This window comes from Seriola lalandi, unplaced genomic scaffold (genome assembly GCF_002814215.2).
Source record: "Seriola lalandi dorsalis isolate HSWRI2012SDOR001 ecotype SW California unplaced genomic scaffold, Sedor1 jcf7180002054907, whole genome shotgun sequence".
NCBI lineage: Eukaryota > Metazoa > Chordata > Actinopteri > Carangiformes > Carangidae > Seriola > Seriola lalandi.
Window position 1 is genome coordinate 1377894 of NW_019525459.1, and position 25987 is coordinate 1403880.

General features: G+C 39.8%; 1 protein-coding gene across 1 annotated transcript in view; it reads right to left on the reverse strand.

The window, feature by feature from the left end:
• gbf1 (golgi brefeldin A resistant guanine nucleotide exchange factor 1) overlaps positions 1-25987 on the reverse strand; it is a 106881-nt gene that overhangs the window by 31822 nt on the left and 49072 nt on the right. Inside the window, 17 exon segments of the mRNA XM_087169682.1 lie at positions 4991-5116; positions 6767-6890; positions 7460-7662; positions 7769-7857; positions 7933-8070; positions 8268-8460; positions 9654-9848; positions 10002-10100; positions 10613-10824; positions 10986-11132; positions 11135-11153; positions 11354-11583; positions 12123-12270; positions 16308-16362; positions 20687-20747; positions 21390-21498; positions 21840-21958. Of these exon segments, the coding sequence (XP_087025808.1) occupies positions 4991-5116; positions 6767-6890; positions 7460-7662; positions 7769-7857; positions 7933-8070; positions 8268-8460; positions 9654-9848; positions 10002-10100; positions 10613-10824; positions 10986-11132; positions 11135-11153; positions 11354-11583; positions 12123-12270; positions 16308-16362; positions 20687-20747; positions 21390-21498; positions 21840-21958 (2267 nt within the window).

Genomic DNA, 25987 nt, shown 5'->3' on the forward strand with positions numbered 1-25987 from the left:
CATGTCCCAGAAAAAATACGTGTGAATACAGTGCGTTTTTTTTCCTTTGCAGAATTACATTTGTTACACAAAGGCACAAACACAAAGGCACCAGGAAATAGTCCTGCTGGACATAACTACATAAAACAGGAGTAACAAAGTCATTATGATGCCTTGGCAAGTACCATTGGAAAACAGAGTATGGTAATGCCTCTCTCTCATACCAGAAATATTTCTAGTGCAGTTATTTAAAATTCAAACTAAATATTTTGAGTGAGTTTGTACCTTCATGCTAGTTTTGTAGAACAAAGGCACATAGAATTGTTCAGCTTTTATCTGTCAATGGCAAAAAAACGACAGACATGTGCACACACACACTTCTCACTCCCCCTGAACACGAGCAGATAGTTCTGTTTATTTGTACCACATTTTCACACCTCTGAAAACTGAACCACAACAAAATTCAATGGAGATGAATGGAATATAATTCATGCTGCTGTCACGGTTACATTGGAAAATGCAAATGTCTGCACTTAAAGGTTTTCAGTGTGGTACTTTTTCCGTAGTAAGGAATTCCACAGAAAGTATGGAGAATAACCAGGATACTGTTTCTGTAAAGACTGTAAAACTGAAATGACATGCGCGTGAGTATGTATGTGTGTGCATGTGTGTAAAAGGAAAATGAGCTACAAACAAGAGAGTCTTCCACAGAGAAGGATGGAAGATAAATAATTCTCATCATCTAAACCATTTGACTCTTTACGTTGGACAATCCTTTCGTTTTTCTTTTACAACAACCATAATTGTTTTATCATTGCACATGCCAAGTTGATAAATCAGAGAGGTATTCACGAGCAAGAGCATTTAAGGCCTTAACCACTTAAGCCCAACGGACCAGGTACTGGGTTAGGCAGAACGGTGTGATACATAATTGCCTGTTTAAAGTTGATAGATTGCGGTGGTGGTCTCTTTTTTTTTTAATGCTCCTAAAAGACAAGGCGTTAACGCTACCAAAAAAATAGTCCAAGTGTATTTAGTCCAAAGAACATTTGTTTGGAAATAATTTCCATATTTCTGTTTCAAAATAAGACCCCTATCAACGTAGACGGTACATGTAACCTGCTCGCTCCATCCAACCATGCTGGGTGTCGTATGAAGCTACAGGAGATACTCTTGCCGTTGATAAGCATAGCATGACAAGCATAGCGTAGACTGAGGTAACCAGCTCATGTCAGCCCCAAAGCAAACACGGGGCCAAACTTCTCATTTTACAGTCCACATGGCACATTTTGGGTTTATGACTAATTGTTCCATCAAATCCCAAAGCGGTTTTGTTTCCTTACCCTTTTGTGGTCATTTTGAGTCTATCCATGCGATTTTCCAGTCAAGTCAGCCGAGATGGGGGCCTGGATAGACTGAGCCCCAAGCCTGAATTTCATACACAGCCTTTTGTTGTCATCTCTAGCACACGTTTGGAGGTAATGCAGTTTAAACACAAAGTGCTATCGTTTTCTACATCTCATGAGGTTTCAAATGGTATGTCACACTCCTATGAGACTTGCATCCTCGTGATACTACCCCAGTGCGTAAGGACAAGAGACTTTCATAACAGATTGGGATTTTAGGCGTGATACATGGCCGATTCAACCTTTATTGTATTTTGAACCTTGTATATAGTATGTTTTATGTTTATTTTTCACTTTTACAATGTCTACGATGTAGAATAAACATAATAAAGCATTTTAAATGCCCTAGAAGAGATTCAGTGGCAAAGTGGAGACCAAATTATACAATTTAGTTTTTTACACACAATGGTAGAATCTGATGATGCACAGGGTAAATGAAGTGGCTAAGGGTTGTATTGTGTGTACACTGCCTACTGTAGTGGAAATCATTAGTATTTTGTAGCCAGATTTCCTCTCAAGAGGTAAAAAAACCCCTTTGGCACACTTTGGGTACCTTAGCTATCTCCAAGTGTCCAAATGGAGAGTCCACCTGGCCCCATCCCTACTAAATCCTTTGTAGAATTTGTGTGCTTTGTGGTATTCCTACCCACATTGTTACAGTTGTAATCGTGAAGTTGCTGAATAAAATCAGTGGCATCCAAGTGCATGGGACCATTGTTATCATGGTATTATCCATTGTCTAATTTTAAATAGATTCTAGGAGAGGAAAAAAAATTAAGTTTTTCCTTTATTTATCACAATTGACTCAGCTATAGAAACAGTCACAATGTTACTGATATGGAATGGAATAAATTCTCTGAGGTCTTACCTATCCATAGTGACCAAGCTCTTGCAATTGGACCTCATAGTTGTTGAGCTACTCTTGAACTATTTTGGGTATGTCTGTTTAGGAAGCATACCCCCAAGCATCCTTAGGGCTTAACAGGTTAAAGGTGAGCAATAAAATTTTAAGATCAATACGAAATCTAACAGCGACCCAGTGTAAAGAGGCAAGTACAGGGGTGATGTGGTCCTGCAGCAGGATTCTGTACCAGCTGTAGACAGAGGAGGGAGCCTTGGCTGATGCCTGAGTAAAGTGTGTTAACAATTATTGGGCTGAGAATAGATAAAAGCATGTGCAACTTTTCATAGATGGGCAGTTGATAAAAAAAACCTCATTTTAGATATTGTCCTGAGCTGGAGGAAACAAGACTAAATTACATTTTTGACTTGGCTATCAAAACAGAGGTTAGTGTCAAAGATTATGCCTAGATTCCTTGCAGCCAGCATTTGACAGAGCACCATGGTTACTTCTAACATAGCTGATGGAGTTAGGGGGACCAAAAAAATTACTTATGATTGTTAAATTTAAGAAAAATAAGGGACATCCGTGATTTAATATCAGAGGCAAGATGAGGGATTTGCTTGGCTGCAACGATTTGTTGGTTTAAAGACGTGTATAATGGGTATCGTCAGTGTAAAAATAGTCAAAAACATTGTGACATGCTCTGAAACCAGACCGGAAACTGCTAAAAACACTGATATTGTTCATTAAAGATATCAGTTGAGATGGGATGACTTTTTCCTAAACCTTTTTGTTTGTTCAGAAATTCTGTTTCCTAGTTTTAAATGGAGCACTTTGGTCGAGGATGGGTAGGAATTGACTGTTAACCAAAGTTAACAGAGCATCTGGATTGAAAGGAGATATAATGGAATTAAAAGCATCACAGAATTTAGCAGCAGAGCCAGTGTTGAGGATGTCAGAGCGTGTAGGTACTAGAAGAACAGAGCAGTAGGTTTTGAGTGAACAATTATCTGTGTTTTGTTTTGAGGGATGTGTCGACCTTATGTGCATCTCCCCCGTCATTATGCATACTTGGCAATTTGTCCTCAGTTGACCTTCCACCAAAATAAACAAAACGTACACTGGCTGCCATAGCTATCGTCATCCAGACACGTCATCCTGATAAATCGGAAAACAAACAAACTGTAAACATCAATCAATGGTTAAATATCCTCACAGACCATATCAGTGGAAAAAATAAATGCCACTCTTGGACTTCGTTTTTCATCAATCTTGGATCAATCTCAATTTTGCCTGTTAAACCAGTCATTCATAAATACACACAGTGGTGCACACATCAAACTCAATACAGCAATTATGATTATCAGCAATAGCATTCAGCTGGAGTTTAGTACTTCATAACTGTGAGCACTCGGTAATTCTCATTGTTGGCAGTTTAATGGAAGAGTCAGACTGAAAATAGCTTCAACCAGAATTTTGACATGCCAAATTGCAAGGCTGTCCAATGTCTAGCCAGTTTCAGAGGGGGGGGGGGGTCTACCTGTTGTCCAGAAATACAGGCAGCAAAGAAGGAGGGGGGTGTTGATGTCACAGGGGGCAGGCTCTGTTGCCAACACAGAGCCTTATATTACCATTTGGGTGGGACTGCATTAGCACACAGGCCAACACTTCGGTGATTCAGAACGTTACTTATTTTGCCATCTCAGTTTATTGAGATTGGACCTTAACCACTCCTCTATCAACCTAACAAACACATAACTTGCCAGCAGGGCTGTGTATTGGCAAAAATCTGGCAATACGATACATATCCCCGAAGGCATGTGACGATAAGATATATTGGGAAGATGGTATATTGCAAAAAAAATTTCAAAATAGTCTACTTTTAGAAAAAAACTCTCATTGTATAAAGAATGTACCATGTTATATGCATAAACAATTTTTTTTGTTTATTTTTATGCCTTTAGACTCAGAACAGTTGGAAATTTGTTTGTGCTTTAGCTGGTGGCAAGCTACGTTGCTGCGTCTGGAAATGGTTGTAGCATGTTGGCAATTTGAGTGCTGAGATTCAGACTGTGAGCAAAGCACTGTACGTGGGTCATGTCTGCAAGTAGCCGCGACACAGGGTTTTCCCCTAGTGCCGGACATTAAAGCATTTCCAGCCGCTACTCTTTCCCTCCTAACGTCCTGTGTCTGTCGGAGAAACACAGATTTCTAACGTTTTAGCATTTTAATCTGGTCTGTTTAATTTTGAAAAGAGATCTCTGCGGATCAGTTTTTTAAAAAACGCATATTTCCCCCTCACTCTGCATCTAGTCCGCAGACTCTCTCTGCCACTGCTCTGTGTGCTACCACTGCGCACAAAAACATACTCGCGCAAACATGGCGCCTCACGGCAGAGTGGAGACGTGAAACAAATAACCTGAAGATTACCCGAGTTCATGTGAACTACGCTCGTAGTCACCGTAAGTAAGTGCAATGAAATCTTAGCAAGTGAAAAGCCAAAAGTTTATCAGTACACATGTCCAACCTGCATAATTGTGAATTTGTAGAATGCAATATTTTAATGTGCTCTGCAGGCGCGGGAGGACTGTACTCTCGCGAGATCTCTTCGTCTAGTGAGAGGAGTGGAAGGAGGGGGAGAGTCAAATGGTCGAAGCCTGCTGCCAACTACCGGTCGGAGTCTTAAATACAACACAAAACTCCACCATACACAGGACATGGTGTGTGTGTGTGTGTGTGTGTATTCACGTGTATTGCTCACCTCCACAGTCATGGGAATATTCTGCTTGCGGACGTTGTGGTTGTGCTGGTCAGTGTTCAGCATGATAACAGCGTAGGCCAAGGCAAAGCCTGCATCATTGGTCATGAAGGGAGAGCCGTTGACTTTCTACGAACACACACACACACACACACACACACACACACACACACACACACACGCACACAATATAACGCACACAATGAATAGTACATCATCTGAGGTTTAAAGCCATTTGTTTCGAACTGAATACTGTTTACTTTATGTTCCACAACAGCTAACTTTGTATCCTGCTGATATTACAGTGACCCCATAGAGTGGAAATCTCATTTCCAGTGTCACTGCTTAAAATTACTCATCAACTCTTTCAAGGCTACTGTTTGTGTGTATGTGGTCCGCCTACGAAAAGGCCTTTACTATGAATAGTTTCCAGGTCACACGGCGCCTCCAGCTATTTTGAGAAGTCAGATGTTCTCCCCTGTGGAGTTTGTCCCTTGTCCATCTTTGTGGATGTGTGTCTGTGATAACACTTATGTCATCCTACTACTATACTCTGGAGGGTTAATCATATGTCACTATTTGATTTATATATTCACCACCTTTACAACAGCTGGAATTATCAAATGATGGAAAAGAGCTTTTGGGCCAGGGTGGCTTTGCTGAATGGAAATGGCAGTGTGTGTGTGTGTGTGTGTGTGTGTGTGTGTGTGTGTAATGAAGGCCCCAGGTCTGAATTAACAGACATGAATTTCAGTTGTGCTATAAGAGATGGCGTATACAGCAGGCAGAACCCAGTCATTGTTTTACAAGTCACAGGTTTGTAGAAGTGGAACAAAGAAGTCATTGTTTTGGAAACCACAAGTAAAGTCCAGACAGGTATTTGAACTCCAGGTTCTGCTTCGGCACCATCAATTTGAAATAAAATAATGGACACTACATTACAGTGCCAAGTCTCAGCTTTTAATGCCTTGTTTCCACATAGCTCTGTGTATATACCGTCTCCACTAATGGCCGGGGGCATGATTGAGATGAACAAATAAAAGTCAGTACCAGAGTACTGCTTAAAAAAAGCAAAGGTGGATAAACTCCTGGTGTCTGTCATATAGTGTGAATGCCAGTCAAGCATAATGCACATTTCTACAGCTTTTATTTAATAAATTCAACAATATAAATCAAGCTATAATCTTGCCTAACATGCTTTCAAGACTTAGTTCTTTTGGAATACTCAAAAAGTGTGTGTATCCACTTGTCTTTTGTTGTCCTTTAAAGCATCCAGTTGTTGCATATTCTGTGCCTACAGATGTTTCACAGTAAAAATCCTGTTAAAAAATGAAGTTGAGTTTGTATTTACAGCATAATGCAGAAACTTTAACAGGGCAAATGGGAGCAATCCACACAAAGATTTGTACCAAAATATGACAAATTATACTTATCAAACAGAGGGGATTAAAAGTAAAGGCCTGTCTCAACTGAAGGTCAGATTTTTCTGCAGTTGAGCTAAATAAAGGCCCCATCCACTATATGAGGTATGCCAGTCAAACGAAAGTCCATTCTTTCATATGGGAACCTGATGTGTTTGCAAAATTCCTCCTTCCAGTTTTTTTTTGATAATTGCATGAATAAGTGGGTGAAGAGCTGTTCCTAATGAAGTGCTCAGTGAGTGTAGAACAGTCAACCCACATCTCTGGATTTTCTGTATTAATCTGAATGTCAAAATGATGCTGATAAGTGATAAAGAACTGTTAAAACGTTTTAACAAGCAGAGGAAATGTGCCTTACGTGCCAGTTGTCTGTGAAGGTTTCCAGGAGTCTCTGGATAACAGGAGCCTCTCCAGGTAGTCTAAAAGCCTCCAGGTAGAGCCGCAGGGCTTCATCAATGCGCAGCCCCTGGAAGGTGAATGTGCTGGAAAAAAGATTCACATTATTAAAACAATTTCTTTTTTTTACACTTTAGTTATTATTATTATTATTTATTATTATTATTATTATTTAGTTATTACACTAAACATGTCAATGCATCATGGGAACCAAAACCTCTGCACCCCTTTAAGACCAGATTGTAAAGTAACTTTCACATGAACAGCAAATGCAGGACATGCCCTGGAGTTTCACCTTACAGCCATTTTCACATATGAATTTGCTTGTTCACACATGCAGCACATAACAGGAGACTGTCTATGTGAGCCACGTTCTCACCTACAGGAAATACTCTGTATAGTTTAGATGAGGGGTGGCTGATAGAATCACCATCAACACACCCACTTGTTTGCTGTGAATTCTGAGACAATGACCTGCTCTATTTACACATTCGCTCAATACTGTAGATACTTAAGACTGTATACTAGGGAGCTGGCAGGGTAAAGTCCATTTAATGTCTGTTTCACTGCTTCAGACATTTGTGTTCACATGCAGCTGCTTCAAGTAATGTCTAGAAAAGCTCAGGGTTGCAGTGCATATGTGAGAGCAGCTTACTTCACAAAGCTGTCCAGAAGCTCCATGTTCTTGCGATCGCTGATGTATTCGCCAATCATCTTTTTGTCCAGTCGGGGGTTTTCTCTGAGCCACTGGGCCACCTGGTTGTTGTCCATGGGGTTACTGAGGAGGCCTTTCTCCTGCAGGAACTGGATTCCCTTCTTGGGCTTCTGGTTAAACTGCTCTGTGCCTGTGATCAGCAACTGGGCGCATGACAAGAAAAGCAGTTTGAAGGTGTAGTAGTAGGTTTTATAACCGGCTGTGGATGTGTAATATTACAGCTAATCTAAAGAAATCAATACCACTCACTTTTTTCTTTGTTCTAATTTCCATTAATTCCTGGGAGTCAGGTAAATATGATGAGAAACGCTGAGGCTTCTTCGGGCCTCTCTTCTCAACTGGATAAAAAATGGAAAATTTATATCAGTTTCAACTTACAGTTTCCATCCAATGACAAAAAGACAAAGTCTCACCGGCATCACTGTCTCCTTGATCCTGTTGACCCAGTTTCATCTTCTCTGCCATCAGATGTCCACTGGTTGGTGGACATACTGGTACGTTCTCAGCTTGTGGAGGACTCATACTATTGGTACTGCCCAGTCTATTAAGATCTGAAAACAGAAGGAAAATATGTTACATTAAAAAACAACTATCAAGGCCAATGATGACATTTTTGCACTGAAGCTACTGGTGTCTGACATTTGTGTTGTTAATTAATATATATTTAAATTTAAAAAAAGATTTTATTAGTATTATACAGTCAATTGTCCCCGAAATCAGAGTCAGATATGTGTAGGTGTGTGTTTACCAGCTGTAGTCTCTGCTCCACTTTTGGCTGAACCTTCTCCCTCTGCCAGCAGAGTTTCTGACTGGTCTTGTTGAGCAGTGCTGTTGAGTACTTTGGCCTGGCAGTACGCTTCAGTGCTGTTGATCACTGTGAGTAGAGCCTCCAGTGACAGGAGGTGGGTGGTGTAGAGCTGCCCTGACACTGGGAATGCATTCTATAGCAAGAGGGGATACATTTTTCTGTAAAAACACTTTTGACAAACAACCATAATTAGAGGCCTAAAATAAAACAAGGGTAATGTCTTTCCATGAAGCTAGATTGACATTTTGATGTTTGATAATTTGACATTTGGTGTCTTAAAAATTGCCTTGTCACAGAGCTCAATGTTTCCCATACACTGATTTAATTGTGGCCACACAACTATTTCAAATGGGTAAAATCTTATTTCATAGATTGGCTCAGCCTCTCTTTGCCCATCAATGTACACTCATGGGCAGGAGGGATTGATTCTCCCTGCGGAGAAGACAGCATTATAATACAGCTGGGCTGTGGAGGCTAGCATGCTGTACATAACATTAATGTTAATTCTTTATCTCTGACACTGAATGCTTGCCACTTCCATCCACATGAACATTGACAAATATTTTCAAAGAGTTAAAGGCCCTACCTGAGGTTAGTCTAGAACAGAGGTATTAGCAAAACAGTGTAACTTGAAAACACACTTGGGAAAGCTAAACAGCCCAACCAGTGTGATTAACTATCCAATTTATTTATTTCAATTTCCAGTGAAGATCAGGAAGAGAGAGCTGTAGGAGAGGAGGAGGGGGACAGCAGCCACCATGCTCCTGTGGGAGAGCCAGCTGGGGCAGAAGCAAACACAGAGATAGAGCTGTGTCTGTTGTTCAGTTATTTGTAGTTAAGTAATTAAGTATGCTTAATATGACAAAGTATTTGTCTCTTTTTCAAGGGAACTGAAATCAGTGTTTTTCAAGATTTTTCAAGACCTGCAGATAACCAAGTTTTTAAATAATCAAATCACTGGTGACATTATTTGTTGCACTACAAAATAATGGTAGAAGCAATGTCATTATTTGATTTTTTTTTTTCTTGTTTATTCAGACATGATTGCTCTCAAATTAAAGGAAAAGAGAAACTCATAAATAAATATTTCAGATCATACCTGAATACAACTGTGTAAGTATATGTAACTCTGCCTCTTTACCCACTAAAACCTGCACAACAATTCACAATGTGACAAATTTAGAAGATCGATTGTTTAAGATTCATGATGGACACAAAGCGAGTCACAATCTCACTACGACAAAGAACTCATGATGTTTTGAATACCAAGAATTTAAAAATCTTTGTCATCAATATGCTTAAATGTGATCCCGTAGGGGGTGCTACCTTGGACAGCAGTTTGGTGAGGTCTTCAAAGAGATTGGAGCAGTAAAAGTCACAGTCGTAGTTGATGTACAGCTCGGTGACAAAGCTGGGAATCCTCCACAGCTGTACCAGAGCCTCCAGAGCCATCTCCTTCATCTCATAGGGCATTTTAATGTTCTCTGATGTGATGATGTCCATCATTTTCTTTAGGTACATCTGCCAGTTCAGCACACAGGTTAATGTTTATTGGGTCCTCGGGATCAATCTTATCATATATCTCAATTACATATGAGTACCTATAAGTGACAGTCAACTGAACAATAAACATAATCATCATTTGATGGAAAAAATATTAAAATAACTTGTTACCTCGAGCTGAAACTTTAGATGTAGTCTCATGCTTTCAAAAAGCAAGAAACAAACTCGTATGGAGGAAGCATACAGGTTCATCCGCTCAAAACTCAGCAACTACAACACAAACACAAATAATCACAAAACATCCATCAAAATATCAACAGAGAAAATCAACTTTCTCCAAATATCATTTTTGATTTTGTTCACTCATTTACTGCCACTGAATTTTGGCTGAAGGCAAAATTATTAACATTGTGCTGGAATATCAGAAAATGACACAATAAGCTTCTTTAAATTCATAGATTACTTAAACAAACTAATGGATAGCAAAGTGCAGAGCTCATTGGTCCTCCTAACAAACCAATACACCATGATAGCATGGTAAAAATAGGAAAGCATCATTTTAAGTACCTTTAAAAGACTAAAACAAGGATTTGCACGGTTGATCAATTTAAACATATAATTTAACATATAACAATGTATAATTGTTCCCAAGTGAATCTAACAGAATCTGAATCAGAGAAAACTGGTCAAAAAAATCCTCCTCATAGGATTTGTCATTAATTTAGAACCTTCTCCCTTATCAATTTAACAGACAACACAAGAACACACACATTCTCTTTCACCTGTAGGAGGTGTCTGCAGAGCTCATCTTTGACAAGCCCGAGTAATGACTGGTAGTTAGCAATGTGTGCTGACTCAAGTGCTACAGTCAGCAGCTGCAGACCCATGTGCATCATGGCATCAGTGTTGTGGCGGTCATGGGGGTTTGTCAGTGAGATCAGGAAGCGAAAAAGCTCCCTTAGACATGGGAGGCCATAAGGGATGAGGGACACTCCTAAAAGGGAGGCAAAAGAAGAGGGAGATCAACAAAGAACTTCTTAAGTGTGGAGATGACAGGTAAAGAAAGAAAGAAAACACTGTTTATGTACAATGTGGAGCTCTCAAAATCAAACAGTATGATTACACGAAGGGTTTAAAACACTTAAGTATCCATACCGTCTCTTTGTGTAGACTGTGTGAAACGGACTCCTCGAGGGTTCACATAGTCCATGTCATGGACAGAGGTGCTGTCTGACTGCTCTGTAACGGAGTCTTTGTCCTCCAGAACCTCAGGGATGGACTCCACTGAGGCTGACTGAGCTGTTCGACCTGCCTGCCCTCAGACTACACCAAATGGAATGACAAGACAAATCATAAGCCATGATGAAACAATGGATACAATTTCACAAACTGAAAAGTGGCACCAGGGAAAATCTACAAATGTTATTGATCAAATAAGTTTAATATTTGTGGTGCAAAAACAGACCATATGCACAGATATTATTTGTCTTCTTATTGATACAGTATATTCCAAATAGTCCTACTTGTGCATCCAGAGAGTTGGGCTCAGGCCCCAGGAGTGTGGTAGCAGAGCTGAGGGTGTTTGCAGATGAGCTACACTGTTCCAGGTCAGAAAGGTCTTCCCTGGAGGTGGCTTTGGAACAGGTCTCCAGGCCACTGTCTGTGGTTGTAGGGCTGGAAATGGATGAGCCAGCACTGTCTGAGGCTGTTAAGCTACAGGTGGACAAGCCTTGCTCAATGAATGGGACGCCACCTAACAAAAGAGATGCAGTTACACAATAGTGTAAAATGTTTTGTTTCACCATTTACCCACTTCACACAGTTTTCTTTGAAATTAGGTAAAGCTGACCAAACTAACTGTCATCCACTATTCTCTACTCCATATTTAACACAACAGACACATTGCTTTTGATTTTAACATGTTCATTTAAATAATACAACAATGACACTCTAAAACAGTGGTACCCTGAAGCTCATATTTTGTAGCACATCTCTGCTTTCTGTAGCTCTTAATGAGGCTTCTACACTCTCTGGTACAACACTGGTAGTTTGGCTGTATTCCCTTAGGTTTGATGTTTCTGGTCTTTTCATAGATGTTCAGTTGGATTGAGGTCATTTTAGATGTAGGTTTTCCATCAGAAAATTTGCAGCAGACAACGGGGTAAATATGTGACAAGAAGAGAACAGAAAAAAACCAATTTGATGGGACACCAGCCTCCATAATGTCCTGAAAGCAGAGGAGTCCATCACTGATGATTGTGATTCTACGATAATCACAAGAGTGTCTCTGACCTGCAAGGTTGTTGTTGCTGAGGGTGCTGGACTGGGTTGGGTCTATCTGACCGGAGGGACTTCGGACCATGTGGCGAGGCGGCCTTGGCGAGCGTTTCTGCTTCTTCCATTTGGATGACTCACTCATTCCACCAGCACGCATCTTCAACTAGAGGAGACAGCGGATCACTCAGTAAGACATGAGCTCACCACACCTCTGCTCTTTATTTGCCGAGTTTGAGGCTACATTAGTCACTCCTAGCGTAACATCCCGACACTCCAATTGATGTAGGCAGTCGAGTTGCATTATGGGTAATGTGGGAGTCAGGTTTTGAAAAGGAAGAAGAATGCATGGAATAAAATAGAAGATATCTCTACTTCTACAGAACTGATTTTCATCTTCTTTTTTTTTTTTTTATTCAAAAATAATTCAAACTGTCCATCATCATCGAGACAATGTTTATATCAGTGCAGTGCTGTTTGAAATACAGGACTGTCTCAGATAAACAGCTGCACTGTTACCTTGTACAACATGCTTTGGCAACACTATAGTTAATTATGGTCAAAGAAATAAAAACTAATTAAAATAGCTGAGGCAAACATACCCGTGACCTTATTGTCTTATATAACTGGGACAGAAAGGGTAGATACACATAAAAAATATAAAATAAAACTCTTCTGGTTACCATGGTAACCAGGGTTGTCTGAAACATTTGGGAAGATACTGAGTAGGGTTCAAAAGAGACCATCCGATTTGATAACAGGCTAAAATGACGGCTTCAGCTGTGGATTAACACAATTTAATTAGACAATAAACAGAAGAAACAACAGAGCACATACATGCACACAAATGAGCCAGGGCCACTTATTCTGCTTTGATTTGGGGTGCTGTTGTTTTAAAAGGCTCTGTGTGATTATTCATGTTGATTTACAAAAAACATTTATGGTTTTGTGATGTAATCTAACTGTTCTTTAAAAAAAAAAAAAAAAGCTGCTGAAGCATGCTCTATCCTGTAAATAAGAACAGATGAAAAAGCATAAGCTGAGACATTTGCATGAAGGTGTAAACAAAATGATGACTCAAGGAGGGACAATGTAATGTGAGCAATTACAAGCACAGACAATCATAGTGATATTTATCATGATGAAGATTGTCCAGAATCAGCATCATCAGTTTCTTTGTCCTTTAATAACAGATGATTACTTCTTATATACAGCATGTAAAGTTCCTGTTTCTAGCCAAGTTCACAGACTGAAGAAGCGGGAGGTTATTTAGGTCTTAAAAATGGACAGGGGAAAGATTCGGGGAGAGATTCTCCAGCCTTAATATTTGAAGTTATCTTCCTTACCTGCACTCGTTTGTTTTTCCACAAGATATTGTAAGCCTCAGAAGAGAAGGGGAGGGGGCAGGTGCCCATGATTAGTGATGGGTAACATGTCAGCAGTGGCACCAACACATAACGGACTCGAGCATACATGTTTATGCATAATGGTAGGGGTGCGCGACTCAAACAGGTCACAGGGTTGGAGACACAGACATAGCCACTATATGCTCTATCCACTAGAAAAGGAGCAGCCAGCTAATGAACAGGCAGAGTGGGTGGGTAGACAGACCATGCAAAAGGCAACCAATGCTTCTAGCCCAATGTTAAGGCCTAACATAAAGACTACATACAGTTTATAACATTCATGGGGTATATTCACACAGGACGTAGCTTGTTTTCATTAGTATAAGCCACAGAAGGAACAACAGCACAAAATTAGAAGGAAATCAAATAAATAATTTAAGCTGGTAGCACCGTTGATTAGCCCTCGCACCGTTATGCATGTTGCGGTAGCTGGCATAATGCCGGTTGATGTAGCTGTGCACTTTTGCAACCATCGACAACAGCATGAACAAGTAAGATGTTTTTTCCAGAGTGGACTGTTGATAAAGCATCATCAAGGTCTTAAAGCTTTTCTGACCATGTTTGAGATGGATATGGTCAATGAGTAGATCAAAGTCTAAAACATCTAATTTCCTGTTGCCAGTAGGCAGTGCTATAACTATAACTGGCATGTGGAAGGCTTCAGGCCGGGACTCCTACCAAATATGAAGTTTGGGCAGACAACAACTTCCTTTTTCATGGCAAAACACTGATATTCACCATGAAGATTCAATGAAAACTCAAAAGCGTTGCAATTTAGCATCACAAAGATCTGACCACATTTGGAATTAATCTGGTTAAAACTCTAGGACGAGTTCATTGAAGTACAACACCTGTAAAAAAAAACAAAAAAAAAAAAAAATGCTCCAAAACTGCACCCTAAATTCTAAATGGCTGACTTCCTGTTTATGGTATTGCTCCAAGAGACTTGTTTTGTAGATCTAAAGATAATACACATGCCTACCTGTTTTCGTACATCTTGCACCTTCTATTCTGAAAATCTTTTAAGGTTGTTGTATGTGCGATGCACAATGTGGGATTTACTGACCAAACACCCTTTTGCACATTTTGATTGCTAGCTACAGGAAGATGTTCTTTTGTAACTTGTGTGAACTTTTTTGGATAATCATTCTTTGAAAGACTTTCTATCATGAGAGTCGACATTCTATCAGCAACATTTCATGCATATTGGACTCACAGCCTAGGAGGAGTTAAAAAAGTTAGGTTTAGCATATTTAGCAATTTTCAAAGTATAATTATAGGTGGAAATGGGCGTGGCATATATAAGGAGGTTCAGCTACGTTCAGGCAACTTTTCGATGTATGTAGGTTTTTGAATATGCAATATACAATGTGGAAGACGGTGCTGGTGGACATGTGTCATTTTTTAGTCTCTACATGTGTGCAAAAATCTCTAGTTATAACTTCTACTGTACAGTACCACTCTTACCAATGGAAGCATAATTTAAAAATAAACAATAAAAATTAGGTACTGGGAGCAATGCTGCTTTGCATGAGTGGTCCCAACCACACCCGGGTTTGGACCCCTAATAAACATAGCAGACCCAATATGGTCCTCACGCTGGTCAGTGCATGGGCCCTAAAAAGCCAATTCAGGTTACCAAAACATACTGTTTGAACATGTCAGATAAAACATAAACTCTGTGTGGCTGGTTCAAATGTGTTTTTTGAGTGTGGAATGGGTTCATCGTTGCCGACAGGGAAAAAAACACCCAGTATAAAAACAGCTCTCAGCAGACATACAGAGGGGATACAGGGGGTAGTAATGAGACAATTCTGGCTTGGCGTACTAAATTAGGTGAAGAAGATGCCACACCTCAAACACGCTGTCACTATACTGGAATACAGCAAAGTAGTTTCTTTCCTGTATGATATGTTACCATGACCTGTTGAACCTTTCCAATTGTCCCACACTGTACTGCTCAGCATGTTTTCTGAGTTCCAGTTTTGAATCACATCTCTAGTGTATGTGTCCATATTCAAACATATGGGCATAACCTTTTCAATGGGAAACACCAGGGTCTCCCATGCAGAGGACAAGACATCCCAGCTCAGTCTCCCAAATATGATTGACTTGCCTGCAGTCCTTGCTTTACACTAGCAGGCACTTACAAAAACATACAAAGTCCAATAGGAATCTGATGCAACCTCATGCACACCAAGAAGCCTTACTAACCCTGCCAATATCACAATGAGCCCATCATATGAGCACCATTAGCGCCCTCTCTATGAAATACTGACTTGTGTTTCTATGCTGCTGTGCACAGATAAGATCCTGAGTGTTCAGGATACAGGATGAGAACTCTGGGAAGGACACAGAGAGATGGGCAACTCAAACCAAAAACTAAATGTTCCATAAAGCAAAAAAGAAGTAAAAGGGCAGAAATAGGATTAGAAAGGGTTGCATTGTCCCGAACAGGTGGCAGTAGCAGGACAGCCATAAATATGTGTCTTTATCCAAATTTTGAGTTCAATCAATTCAATCAATCAATTACACTGTTGCATGAATCAAGGTAATTTTACCTAAGATGTTGTAAATAGAGAACCACTGATTACAATATGCAGGGATTATGTGACTGATCTTGGTATTGAGGACATATTCAAACTTCTCAGTCAGTTAAGTGATGCTATGACATCATTAACTGTATTTCACAGCCACAGACAGAATGTTCAGACAGCAACCTAAAAAGCTGCACGATGATGGAGAAAAAATACACAACAACAATAAGCAAACTCATTCAACATCTCAGTTGTGTTACCTTCTTCATGTTGGCACCCACGTAACTCTTGGCCTCTTCTTTGAACTGGGGTAGTCTGTAAGAAAAAAAACATACAGTTTAGTAAAGACAGTCTTTGGAAACCAACCCCACCATCTTCTGACAGAAATCCATCCCTCATTGGTACAGGGAATTGTACATTTCTGACAAAATAGCTATTCATTATGTTGATGCTGCCATCAGGAGCTGTTAATTGCTTCTATGTTGTTTCTTCTTTAATTTTATAATCTTAATTTACTGGCACAGATGCCTGGTATTAAAAAGGTCCAAACATTAAACATCCAAGGAGCATATTAATGATTGAAAACCTAAAGTTCAACTGCTAATCCATTTCTTGTCTTTGTTACTCACATTTTCTTCCTTCCTGATTCTATTTCTATAAATCTCAGTCGCCGTGGAAATGGGCCCACAAGTTTAATTTCCCCAATTAACCATAAATGGATGTAGAAATGCTTACATGCCACCATTACGCAACGCTGTGGCTATTTATAGCTACTGTACCACTAATTCATCACGTTCCTGTGAACCAGCGGTCAGCAATTAGGTTTGCCAGTAGATGGCGGGCTAGAACATAATCAAACTTAAAAAGAGAAAAGATATGTTATTAATAACATAATATTAACAAGCTTAAGTTCCTCTTTCCATATTGTGAATAACAAATGATTATCATTTTAATTTTAATTTTGAGAATGCCTTACAGTTTCTTTGTTACGCACCAGAGCTTATTCTAATAATTATTTAACATACTTTTATTTTCAAAATTATTGCTTGTGTTTTTTTTTTTATTGTTTGCGCGCTGTAGGTATCTTTTGTGCAGAGTTAGCTAAACATTGAAACTAGCTAGCTAAAGAAAAACTTCACTATCAAAAAGTCTAAAGAGGAAAGTTGTAACTGTTCACGTGTGTGGCTCCATGACCCACAGTCAGATAGAAGTAAGTTTGAATGATTTACTAAACTGTTATGTTTTTGGTGTTGGTTATTTGAAGCAACAGAATCTTTTGAACTTTGATCAGAACTTTTCAGAATAAAAGATCTCAATGAGCTCAAAATAAAGCACTGTGACAAAGAAAGAACTTTCTTGTGCTTTTATTTTGTAGGCATAATTGAGAGGAAGTGATTCTTTGGGTAACTGTTGCTGTCATGAGGGAGATCTATTTTAGCACCAGGCACTGTCCAACTGACAGTGCAGTGTGCGGCTGGATGTGACTGTGTCTGTAATTCACTTTCAACATGGATAAAAGTATAACACTCATTCTTCCTGTGGGGGGAGATTCTCTGGACATTAAAGCTAAATGTGGGACTGTCAGTATCAAAATAATCTGGAGAGCCAGATATTATTGCCAATCGGCAGGTTTTGGCCCGTGGGCCTCCAGGTGCCGATCACTGCTGTAAACCATGATTGCAGAAATATCTCAACCATCATTATTAAACACCAGAGGGACGATGGTTGATTCATCTATAGAGCTCATAATGAAACAGACTTTACAAAAGGTTTTGCGAGGTTCAAATAAAAAGGTCATGAACAGGGAAGTAACATATTGAATGAAAATAAGAAGAATGATAAAATTCATTTCTGATAAATACTTAAATATTAAGTTTATAATGCATTTTACAGAACGCCGTGTAGACTTTAAATAACATAACAGTGAAATTGGCAAACAACCTAAAAAAACAAAGTTTTGTAGCCACTTAAATAAAATTCATAAACTGAGTCATTTATATGTTGACACAGTTTGGATGCTTTCAGCTGTTTTTTCTTTTGCAAACAAAATGAAAACAGTTGATTATTGTCAGCCATGATGCCCGTCAACATGTTCATAAGTACGTAGTACTCATTACTACATTATCACATCATCACTCAGTTCTCATGGATTTGACCTCACTCATCTTTGAACTGCACCATCATTTTGATCTCAAGTACACACCTATAAAACTGTGACGGTATTTTGCAGGTTGTGATGCTGTCATGGAGAACAGACACACAAGCATATAAATATCTGACTACTCTGAGTACACTGGTAGTTCCTGCTACAGTAGGTGTCTCTCAATCACATACACAGGTGAAAACAATACCAGCCATGCTGTTGGGGCTGGTAACAATCAGTACAACAGGAATGTAGAACATGTCCTAAGCTGCTTAAGACGGTCATAAGATCAACATTTTCAACCAGAGCCACAAATAAACTTTTCCAGCATTTGATGAGTGATGCTGGCTGCTGTTATCTGGGCAGTGCACAAAGAGTGTGTGTGCGTGCCACTAGGTTTCTGTGGACTCTAAAGCTTTGCTGGAAAATGAGATGTCACCCCCATTCACACACACATACACACAGACAAACAAAAAAGGAGCCAGCAGCCCCCTTCTGACATCAGCTCAGCGTTAATAGAGTGTTGTATTGCGAGCACGATTATTGGATGATCTGTAGGTCCAACAGATTAACATGCCTAATACTTTCAGCAGGCAATCTAAGACTCCCCGTGAGGAGCTGAAGAGAGTTGCTGCTCATTATTCTCTGATGGGGGTGGAAGGGGGGCAGCCAACACTCATTCTTAGGGTCTGTGGACAACATAGGGGCTGAGGGTTGAACATGAGCAAAATGAGATGTGGGACGTGTGTCTGTGTGTGAGCAGTATCAGAAGGATGTAGTAAAAAGCCCACACTACATTTGTGCTCATGTGCAGAGATGCCTCTGTTTATGACTTTGGCTGCTGCGCTTTTCTATTTCTATACTGGGACAGTAAAATCCTGCGAGAGGACATGATAACAAGGTGCAATACAAGAGTCCTGCCAATAAAGAAAAACAGGCCAAGAATGCTTGGAGGGGGCGTCAGTGAATGGCGACAAGCTTGGCAAAAACCAACCCTGGACTTCAAAGGAGGGAAGATAACCCATCACTTTGTGGCAAATCCTGCATCAAATAGTCTTGGTGGAGAAACACACACCTGCAGAGATGAGGTGACTCACACCAGAACTGAGCTGTGTTTGTTCTCCAGGTGTGCTCCTTCACATTCAGATAAGCAGACAAGTTTTTTTGTTGCTTATATTCCTGATTGCTTCTGCCTGGCATCTCTGGCAATGCTAGTTCTGTATATATGTGTGTGTGTGTGTGTGTGTGTGTGTGTGTGTGTGTATAAGAGAGAGAGCAGCTTCATCTATATGCAGATCATACGGTGTGCACCTCTCTTGGCTCATCCCTTTGTCTGTGACTGAATGTGACTAGCATTCTGATGCATCTGGATGGGTTTGTGGGGATGGTGTGTGTGTGTGTGTGTGTGTGTGTGTGTGTGTGTGTGTGTGTGTGTGTGTGGGATGTGCGCAATTAGTCAACTAAACAATTAAACATTGCTACCCTCGCTAGTCAGCAAGTGAAATACTAGTTAAACTGATTATTAATATTTCATGAATGTACAGCACTGGTTAACTGTTGCATCAAAGATGTTATGCAGCCACCCACAAGCCAGGGCAGCAATGCAACACGTAATCACACTCAGCACAGGTATGAAGGCTGCTGCTAGCAATGCTAATGTTAGCAACACTCTGTAAACCAACATGACATTGATTACCTGCAGATGCTGTGATCCCAGTTGTCTGAAAGCGTAACGCAGAGTGTTTTCTTACTTTTCCATTTAATCAACAGGGAAATTGGTTGTTAAGAACATTCCTGTGTTTCTGTCATAGGCTACCTTTGGGGACAAATTTCAGACTAAAGAAGATTAATTAGGGATGGCTTGTTGAACTGGGGAACAATGCCGTGTCCCCAATTTGGAAAAAGTCGATTTCTGGGTCAGTGTCTCAGGTTAGGGACAGGCATTTAGTGGTCACAGGTAGGGTTAGGATAACTCTCTAGTGTATGTATGTGTGTGTGTGTGTATGTATGTGTGTGTGTGTGTGTGTGTGTGTGTGTGTGTGTGTGTGTGTGTTTGGTGAATGGCGCTTATACTAAATGCCAAAGGAGAAATGATGTTATGACATTAGTGAATCTATGGCCCACTGACCTTATGCACAGTGCAAAATTAAATTCATGAGCTTGGAAGGGAATAATGAGACAAATATATGGACAAAAATCTATGATCCACATGTGATAGAAGAGAGCAGCGCCAGTCTGGCCTGCTCTTCCTCTGTGGTGACACATCAAGAAAAAAAAAGACCTCAAAGCAGCATTCATATTTCAATTAGTCATAGAAGAAGTGTTTAGATAGATTAGATTAGATTAGATTAGATTAGATTAGATTAGATAGCTCATCCAACAAAACAGCTCCTTAACATTTCAGAATAAGTTTGGTGTTAACATACTGAATGCTAACCACTTCAAGAGTGTGCACATTAAGACATCTAAACCCATCTTCATCCACCATTCATTTACCTGGAGAACAGTAGCTGCACCATGTCAACCAGTGTATGTTCAGCTGATTTCCTGAGGAGTTCTGAAACAAAGAGGAGAAACGGACATTAGGAACAAACCACCCTGAAATAAAGAAGCAAGACACAGAATATATAAGAATTAGATAGAGACAGCCAGACAGACATTTAGACAAACTAGAGTCTAAACAAGGTAGAGCTATGATAGTAGATACTATAAAATAAAAGAATACTTGGACTAATACACATGCTGCTCGAATTACTAAGCAAGGTGGGTGTGTGGCATTAATCTATATATCTATTTCAGACTTACCTCTGATCTTGAAGTTACCTTTTTAGAGCCTCAAAAGAGAGCAGGCTCCTCTTGTATTGAAACCATCTACACCAGTTATGAATCGCCCTCTCCAGGACAAAAGACTAAAATCATTCCACCTCCTGGCCTTTAGAATTTATCTCAGGTTTTACTTTCTCAGGTTGTTGGATTTTAATGTTTTTTTGGAGTATGAAGAGGTAACAAGGTCAAAACCTAGTATATGGTCAATGTGCAAAAATGAGGGCGTAGTTAAAAACTTATTGTGGAAATGCTTTAAACAAATGACATTATCATGTCATTCGTCTTGTGTCAAAGCTTGGCCAAAAAAATGTGAGGAAACGACTATCATAAAGTGTTCGAAAATAGTGTTTGATGAAAGTTTGATGTGACTCACCACTTAGGCGCATCTCAAAGCAAATCCTGAAGCAGGACTGCATGATCTCACAAACAGACTCATTGGTCAGATGGGCTCCAACTGGTGTCAGCAGCAGGCTCCTCAGGACCTGAAACAGCACAATACAACTGCACTAAAATCCACAGTCTCATTAATCAATATCATCTTCCATCAGTGTTTCCCAAACATAGATGTACATGCAAAATGAATCCCAAGTTGTTAATAAAACTATTTTATTAGAATCAATAACTAACAATTACAATCAGTAATTATGTATTAATTATTTATCAATATACTACAGTAGCTGGGACTTAAATGAGTAGCTGGTCATTGGGCCGTTAGCCGGCGCTTGTAGAAGCTCTGCTATAAACTTCACAAAGGTCTCATCTGAGGCTGAATCAACCACGTCAGGTCACTGTAGCAACTACTACTAAACATGTTGTACTGTACCTGTATAATTTTCATAAGGACAACTTCATCACTTGCAGGGTCTGTTCCAACAAATCTAGCATGTGTGACTGCATCTGCCATGTTCTCAATGGCCTCCGCTGCTGCTTCATGGTTGGGATCTGTTAACAAGCAAGAAACACATATTAAACACATTTATTTTCCAAAAGGCTGACAGAAAATTCAAACTACAAAACAAACACCTTCTAGCTTTTAATATGAAAGAACATTGAAAGTAAGCCATGTTCCGGAGGGCAAGTGAAGTCACAGAATTCAAACTGATCATGGATATGGACAACCTGGCAAATGATTTTGTGTACGAAGCTGAGTCAAATCATGTTAATGATTACCCTGCAGCTGAGTCAGTGTCACCATTAAGGGGCCAACTTTACTTGGATCACCTCTACAATTTAATGCCGTCAACAACAGCTCTACCTTTACAAGGCTTCCGGTTTAGGAAGTTTAAATTCAACGTTATGTTTATTGTTGAGATCATAGTTCATCATCAAAGTGTGGTGGGGATGTACTGGATTGCACTTCGCTGGGTGGTGTTTCAAATGTTTAGTCAATTCATTTGTAACTATTTTGGTCATTCATCCCAGGTTCCAAAATGTGAATAATTTACATTAGATTTCACAGCTGGTCCTAATAATGTAGACAGGTAAATGTTATATAAAGAGAATCTATTATCTCCATCTGCTTGTATTCTACACAGGCCTGCATTATATTCTGAACATGATGCATTCTGCAGTCATTTTTCTATGGGACCTATCAATAAAATTTTCACAGTAAAAGAGATAAGTCTATAGTGATATCACATTACAAGCTCTATTAACATCTGGTTAATGAGAACATCCGTGGCAGCCTATTAATGTCAGCAGCTGCCATGTCTACCATATCTGTCCAGAGAAGACTCTGAGTGCACACAGCAGGGTGGTTGTACTGTGGTGTGGACTCCCACTTGACTCCCAGTGGAACAGACCACTTGAACTGAAAAAGAGGTGCAGCAGTGTGAAACCAGCCTGTACCTGTACCGGTGCTGCAGGTGGTCAAACTACTCCAAGTGTTTAAACTCAGTGTCTGACAGGAATTGTGCACTTTGGGGAATGAATGAATCGGTGTCAGATATGACTAAACAACAAATGAACTCAGCAACCAAGAACACAACAGCTCAACACAAACAAAACTAGACAAATCTAGTATGGTCCATCCACATTGTCTTTCAAGCCCTGTGATCTAATGACCAAATGTGGTCTTTTGTTGGAGGCAAGCTGGGACAAATTGGCTGTCAGAGCAACAGGATCCAGTGTTTTTGAAACCTGAGTGGCTAGCCAGCTATCTGCCTGGAACCAGCCTGTTTTCCTTTCCCATCATCCTCAGGAGCAGTAATCCATTAACTAATAAGCGGAGGGGGGAGAGAATGGAGCGGCAAGATGGAGAGAGAGACGGAGAAAAGGAGGTGCAGATGAAGATTTTCAAAGTAAAACAACAACGAAGCCTGTCAACATGAGGACATTGATATGAGAAAAAGATGGGCAACTTAAGAGTTTGGGCCATTTTAGAAATTGATGGCTGTTGTAAAGAACTGGAGTACACAGTATATCAGTAAGAAGTTGGTTAATTGCTGAGAACTGGTTTATTTGTAGTTAGGGCCATTGCGACAGAGTAATGCCAACATTCCTCCAGAGGCAAGGGTGACAACAAGCGGTGAAGTTGTGCTGAAAACCCAGTCGCAGAAACTGGAGCCACAAGCAGAATGTCATAAGTAATATAAAACACTAATCCTTCTCTTGGCACACAGTCTATACAAGCAGGGTCAAAAGGAAGGGTTGGGGGGAGGGGAGGGGTTGTTAAAATAACACTGAGGAAAGGAGAGGCTCAACATGTGTGTACATGCCTGAGGGTATGTGGGCAAAGTCAATAGGGGGTTGAACCAGCTGCCACATAAAGAAGTTTAAGTATATCAAACTCTGGTCACAAAAATCAAAGACATGGCGTGATTGAGCGCGAACAGAGAGGCTGGTTTTCAAGCAACGCACAAAAAGCTCTGGAGCTGCATGCTGCTGGAGGGCCAATACATCTTTAGAAATCCAACAAAGGGGCTGCTGCATTTTCTATGGTCAGAGAAGAAAATTAGTTTGTTCACCTGTTCATCTTCTGAATAGCACAAGATCACCTTTCAACCAGGCTGCTGCGCTCCTGGCTTCACTACACGGCTACTGTGCACCAAGGTAAACACATGCAAGATTGTCTTTTCTTCATCAGTGGTGTTTTTGCTATGATGAGGTATGCAGACATGAGAGTTCTTCAAGGTTTGCTTTAACTTTGCTTTTAACCAAGGTTTATGATCTCCTACTCTTTTTTTCTATAATCTATTTTTATTCTCATTAAAGGGTTACTCCAGCTGTTTAGTATTAAATTTCCATAAAGTTAAGAGACCTGTACGACGGAATTTAAATAGAGGCTGAGATAACCCTGATGACATCATCCTCACCTCCTCCAGAGCCACAAACGATATTATACTGTTGTTTACACAGGCTGAGCCCTACTCCCACTGACTGGTAAACTCATTTTTAAATAAAGACCATTTTTGCCCTTTATTAAATTTATGACTAATTCTTTTATTTAATTTATTTATTCCCATTTGTGACTTTGCAAAAGTGCCCACTTTTGTCATTAATGTGTAGTTTCTCTTTTCTTTGATGAACTTGGCCGCTGCTCATGCTAATTATGTACTTTGGTATTTAATTATACAGCCATTTTATTTAATAACAGTTTATTCAAGCCTAAAGTCACAGGCAGGCTACAGCTGCACTCTAAGCTCAGCTCTTCTGGCAGTGGCTGCAGCTTAAGCCTCAGCTGAGCCTCGCTCTGAGCCCTAGGTGGGCTAGTGACCATGCGGCTGCTAGCAGCACAGTGAAAGGCTTTGCTGACTCTGCTGGGCATGCGAAACAGAGGGAACATGAAGGAGGAATAGGGGACGAGAGATGAGCAATGGGAAAGAGAAGATAGAGCAGAAATCTGGATATCTGTCAGCAGCCAGGCTTAGTGTAGCGCTCCTTCCATGTCAGTAGACCTCAGGCCACAGATTGAGAGGAATTACACTGCACTTAATGAAATGAGTGAGTGAAATAACTGTGTGTGTGGGAAACCTTTCCCTTTCTTCTGGGCCCTTGACAACCAAAACATACAACAAAAAAAGGACAATGTTCAGGGTGACACCCTGAAGGGGAGGATCATATTCAAGCAAGCACCAGGAAAGAGAGGAGGCTCTTTTTCCACTAAAGACTTGTATGTGTGTAAACTTAAATTAGCCCTAAACATCAACACACTCAAACAATACAAGACATAAAATGGTCACATGACTCACTCAGCAAATATAACAAAGCAGTATAAAAAAATAATGTTGTCTGACAGGAGCACATCAAACAGCATCTGTCTTCTTAAAGGTGAATAAAACAAGTAACCACACGCAAACATAATGCTGAATAAAAGAGTTGAAGAAAATGTGAACCCAGAAGAGATTGCTGTAGAAAGTGTTCGTCACAGATGTTGGGTTTTTTTTTTCTTACCAGGAGATGGCAGTACTTAACAACACCAGTGTGGTTGTACATTCTGTTCATTTACCACAAATATCCACACAGCTATCCTGAGTAAACTATATTTTACACACACAACACACACACAGTAATAATATAATAATAATAATAATAATAATAATTATATATATATATATACACACTTTTTAACATTGCATGGATTATTCCTTTTTTCCTTATGTGCTTGGATGGGTGTTACATGATCTAGCTGACTAATGCACACAGGTCTTATTAGGTTAGAGTTAGGTTTGGAGCACACCTAGTTAGTTAGCGTTAGGTTCTAGTTAGTTAGCATTACCTACCTCATTTGCTTTGTGATTTATTTGACTTTGCTGTGTAACACTACAATTTTCCATTAGAATTCTACCTACCTCCCTTATCTATTAATCACTTCTATTCTATTGATTCTGTCTAACTTACTTCCTGTCTATCTACATATCTAACTTGGATTTAGGAAATAAAAATCACATATATTTCATCCTGAGATGCAGCTGTCAAACAAGGAAAATACCCAGATACAAAGATTTTTACAACACTGAAAAAAATGTTATG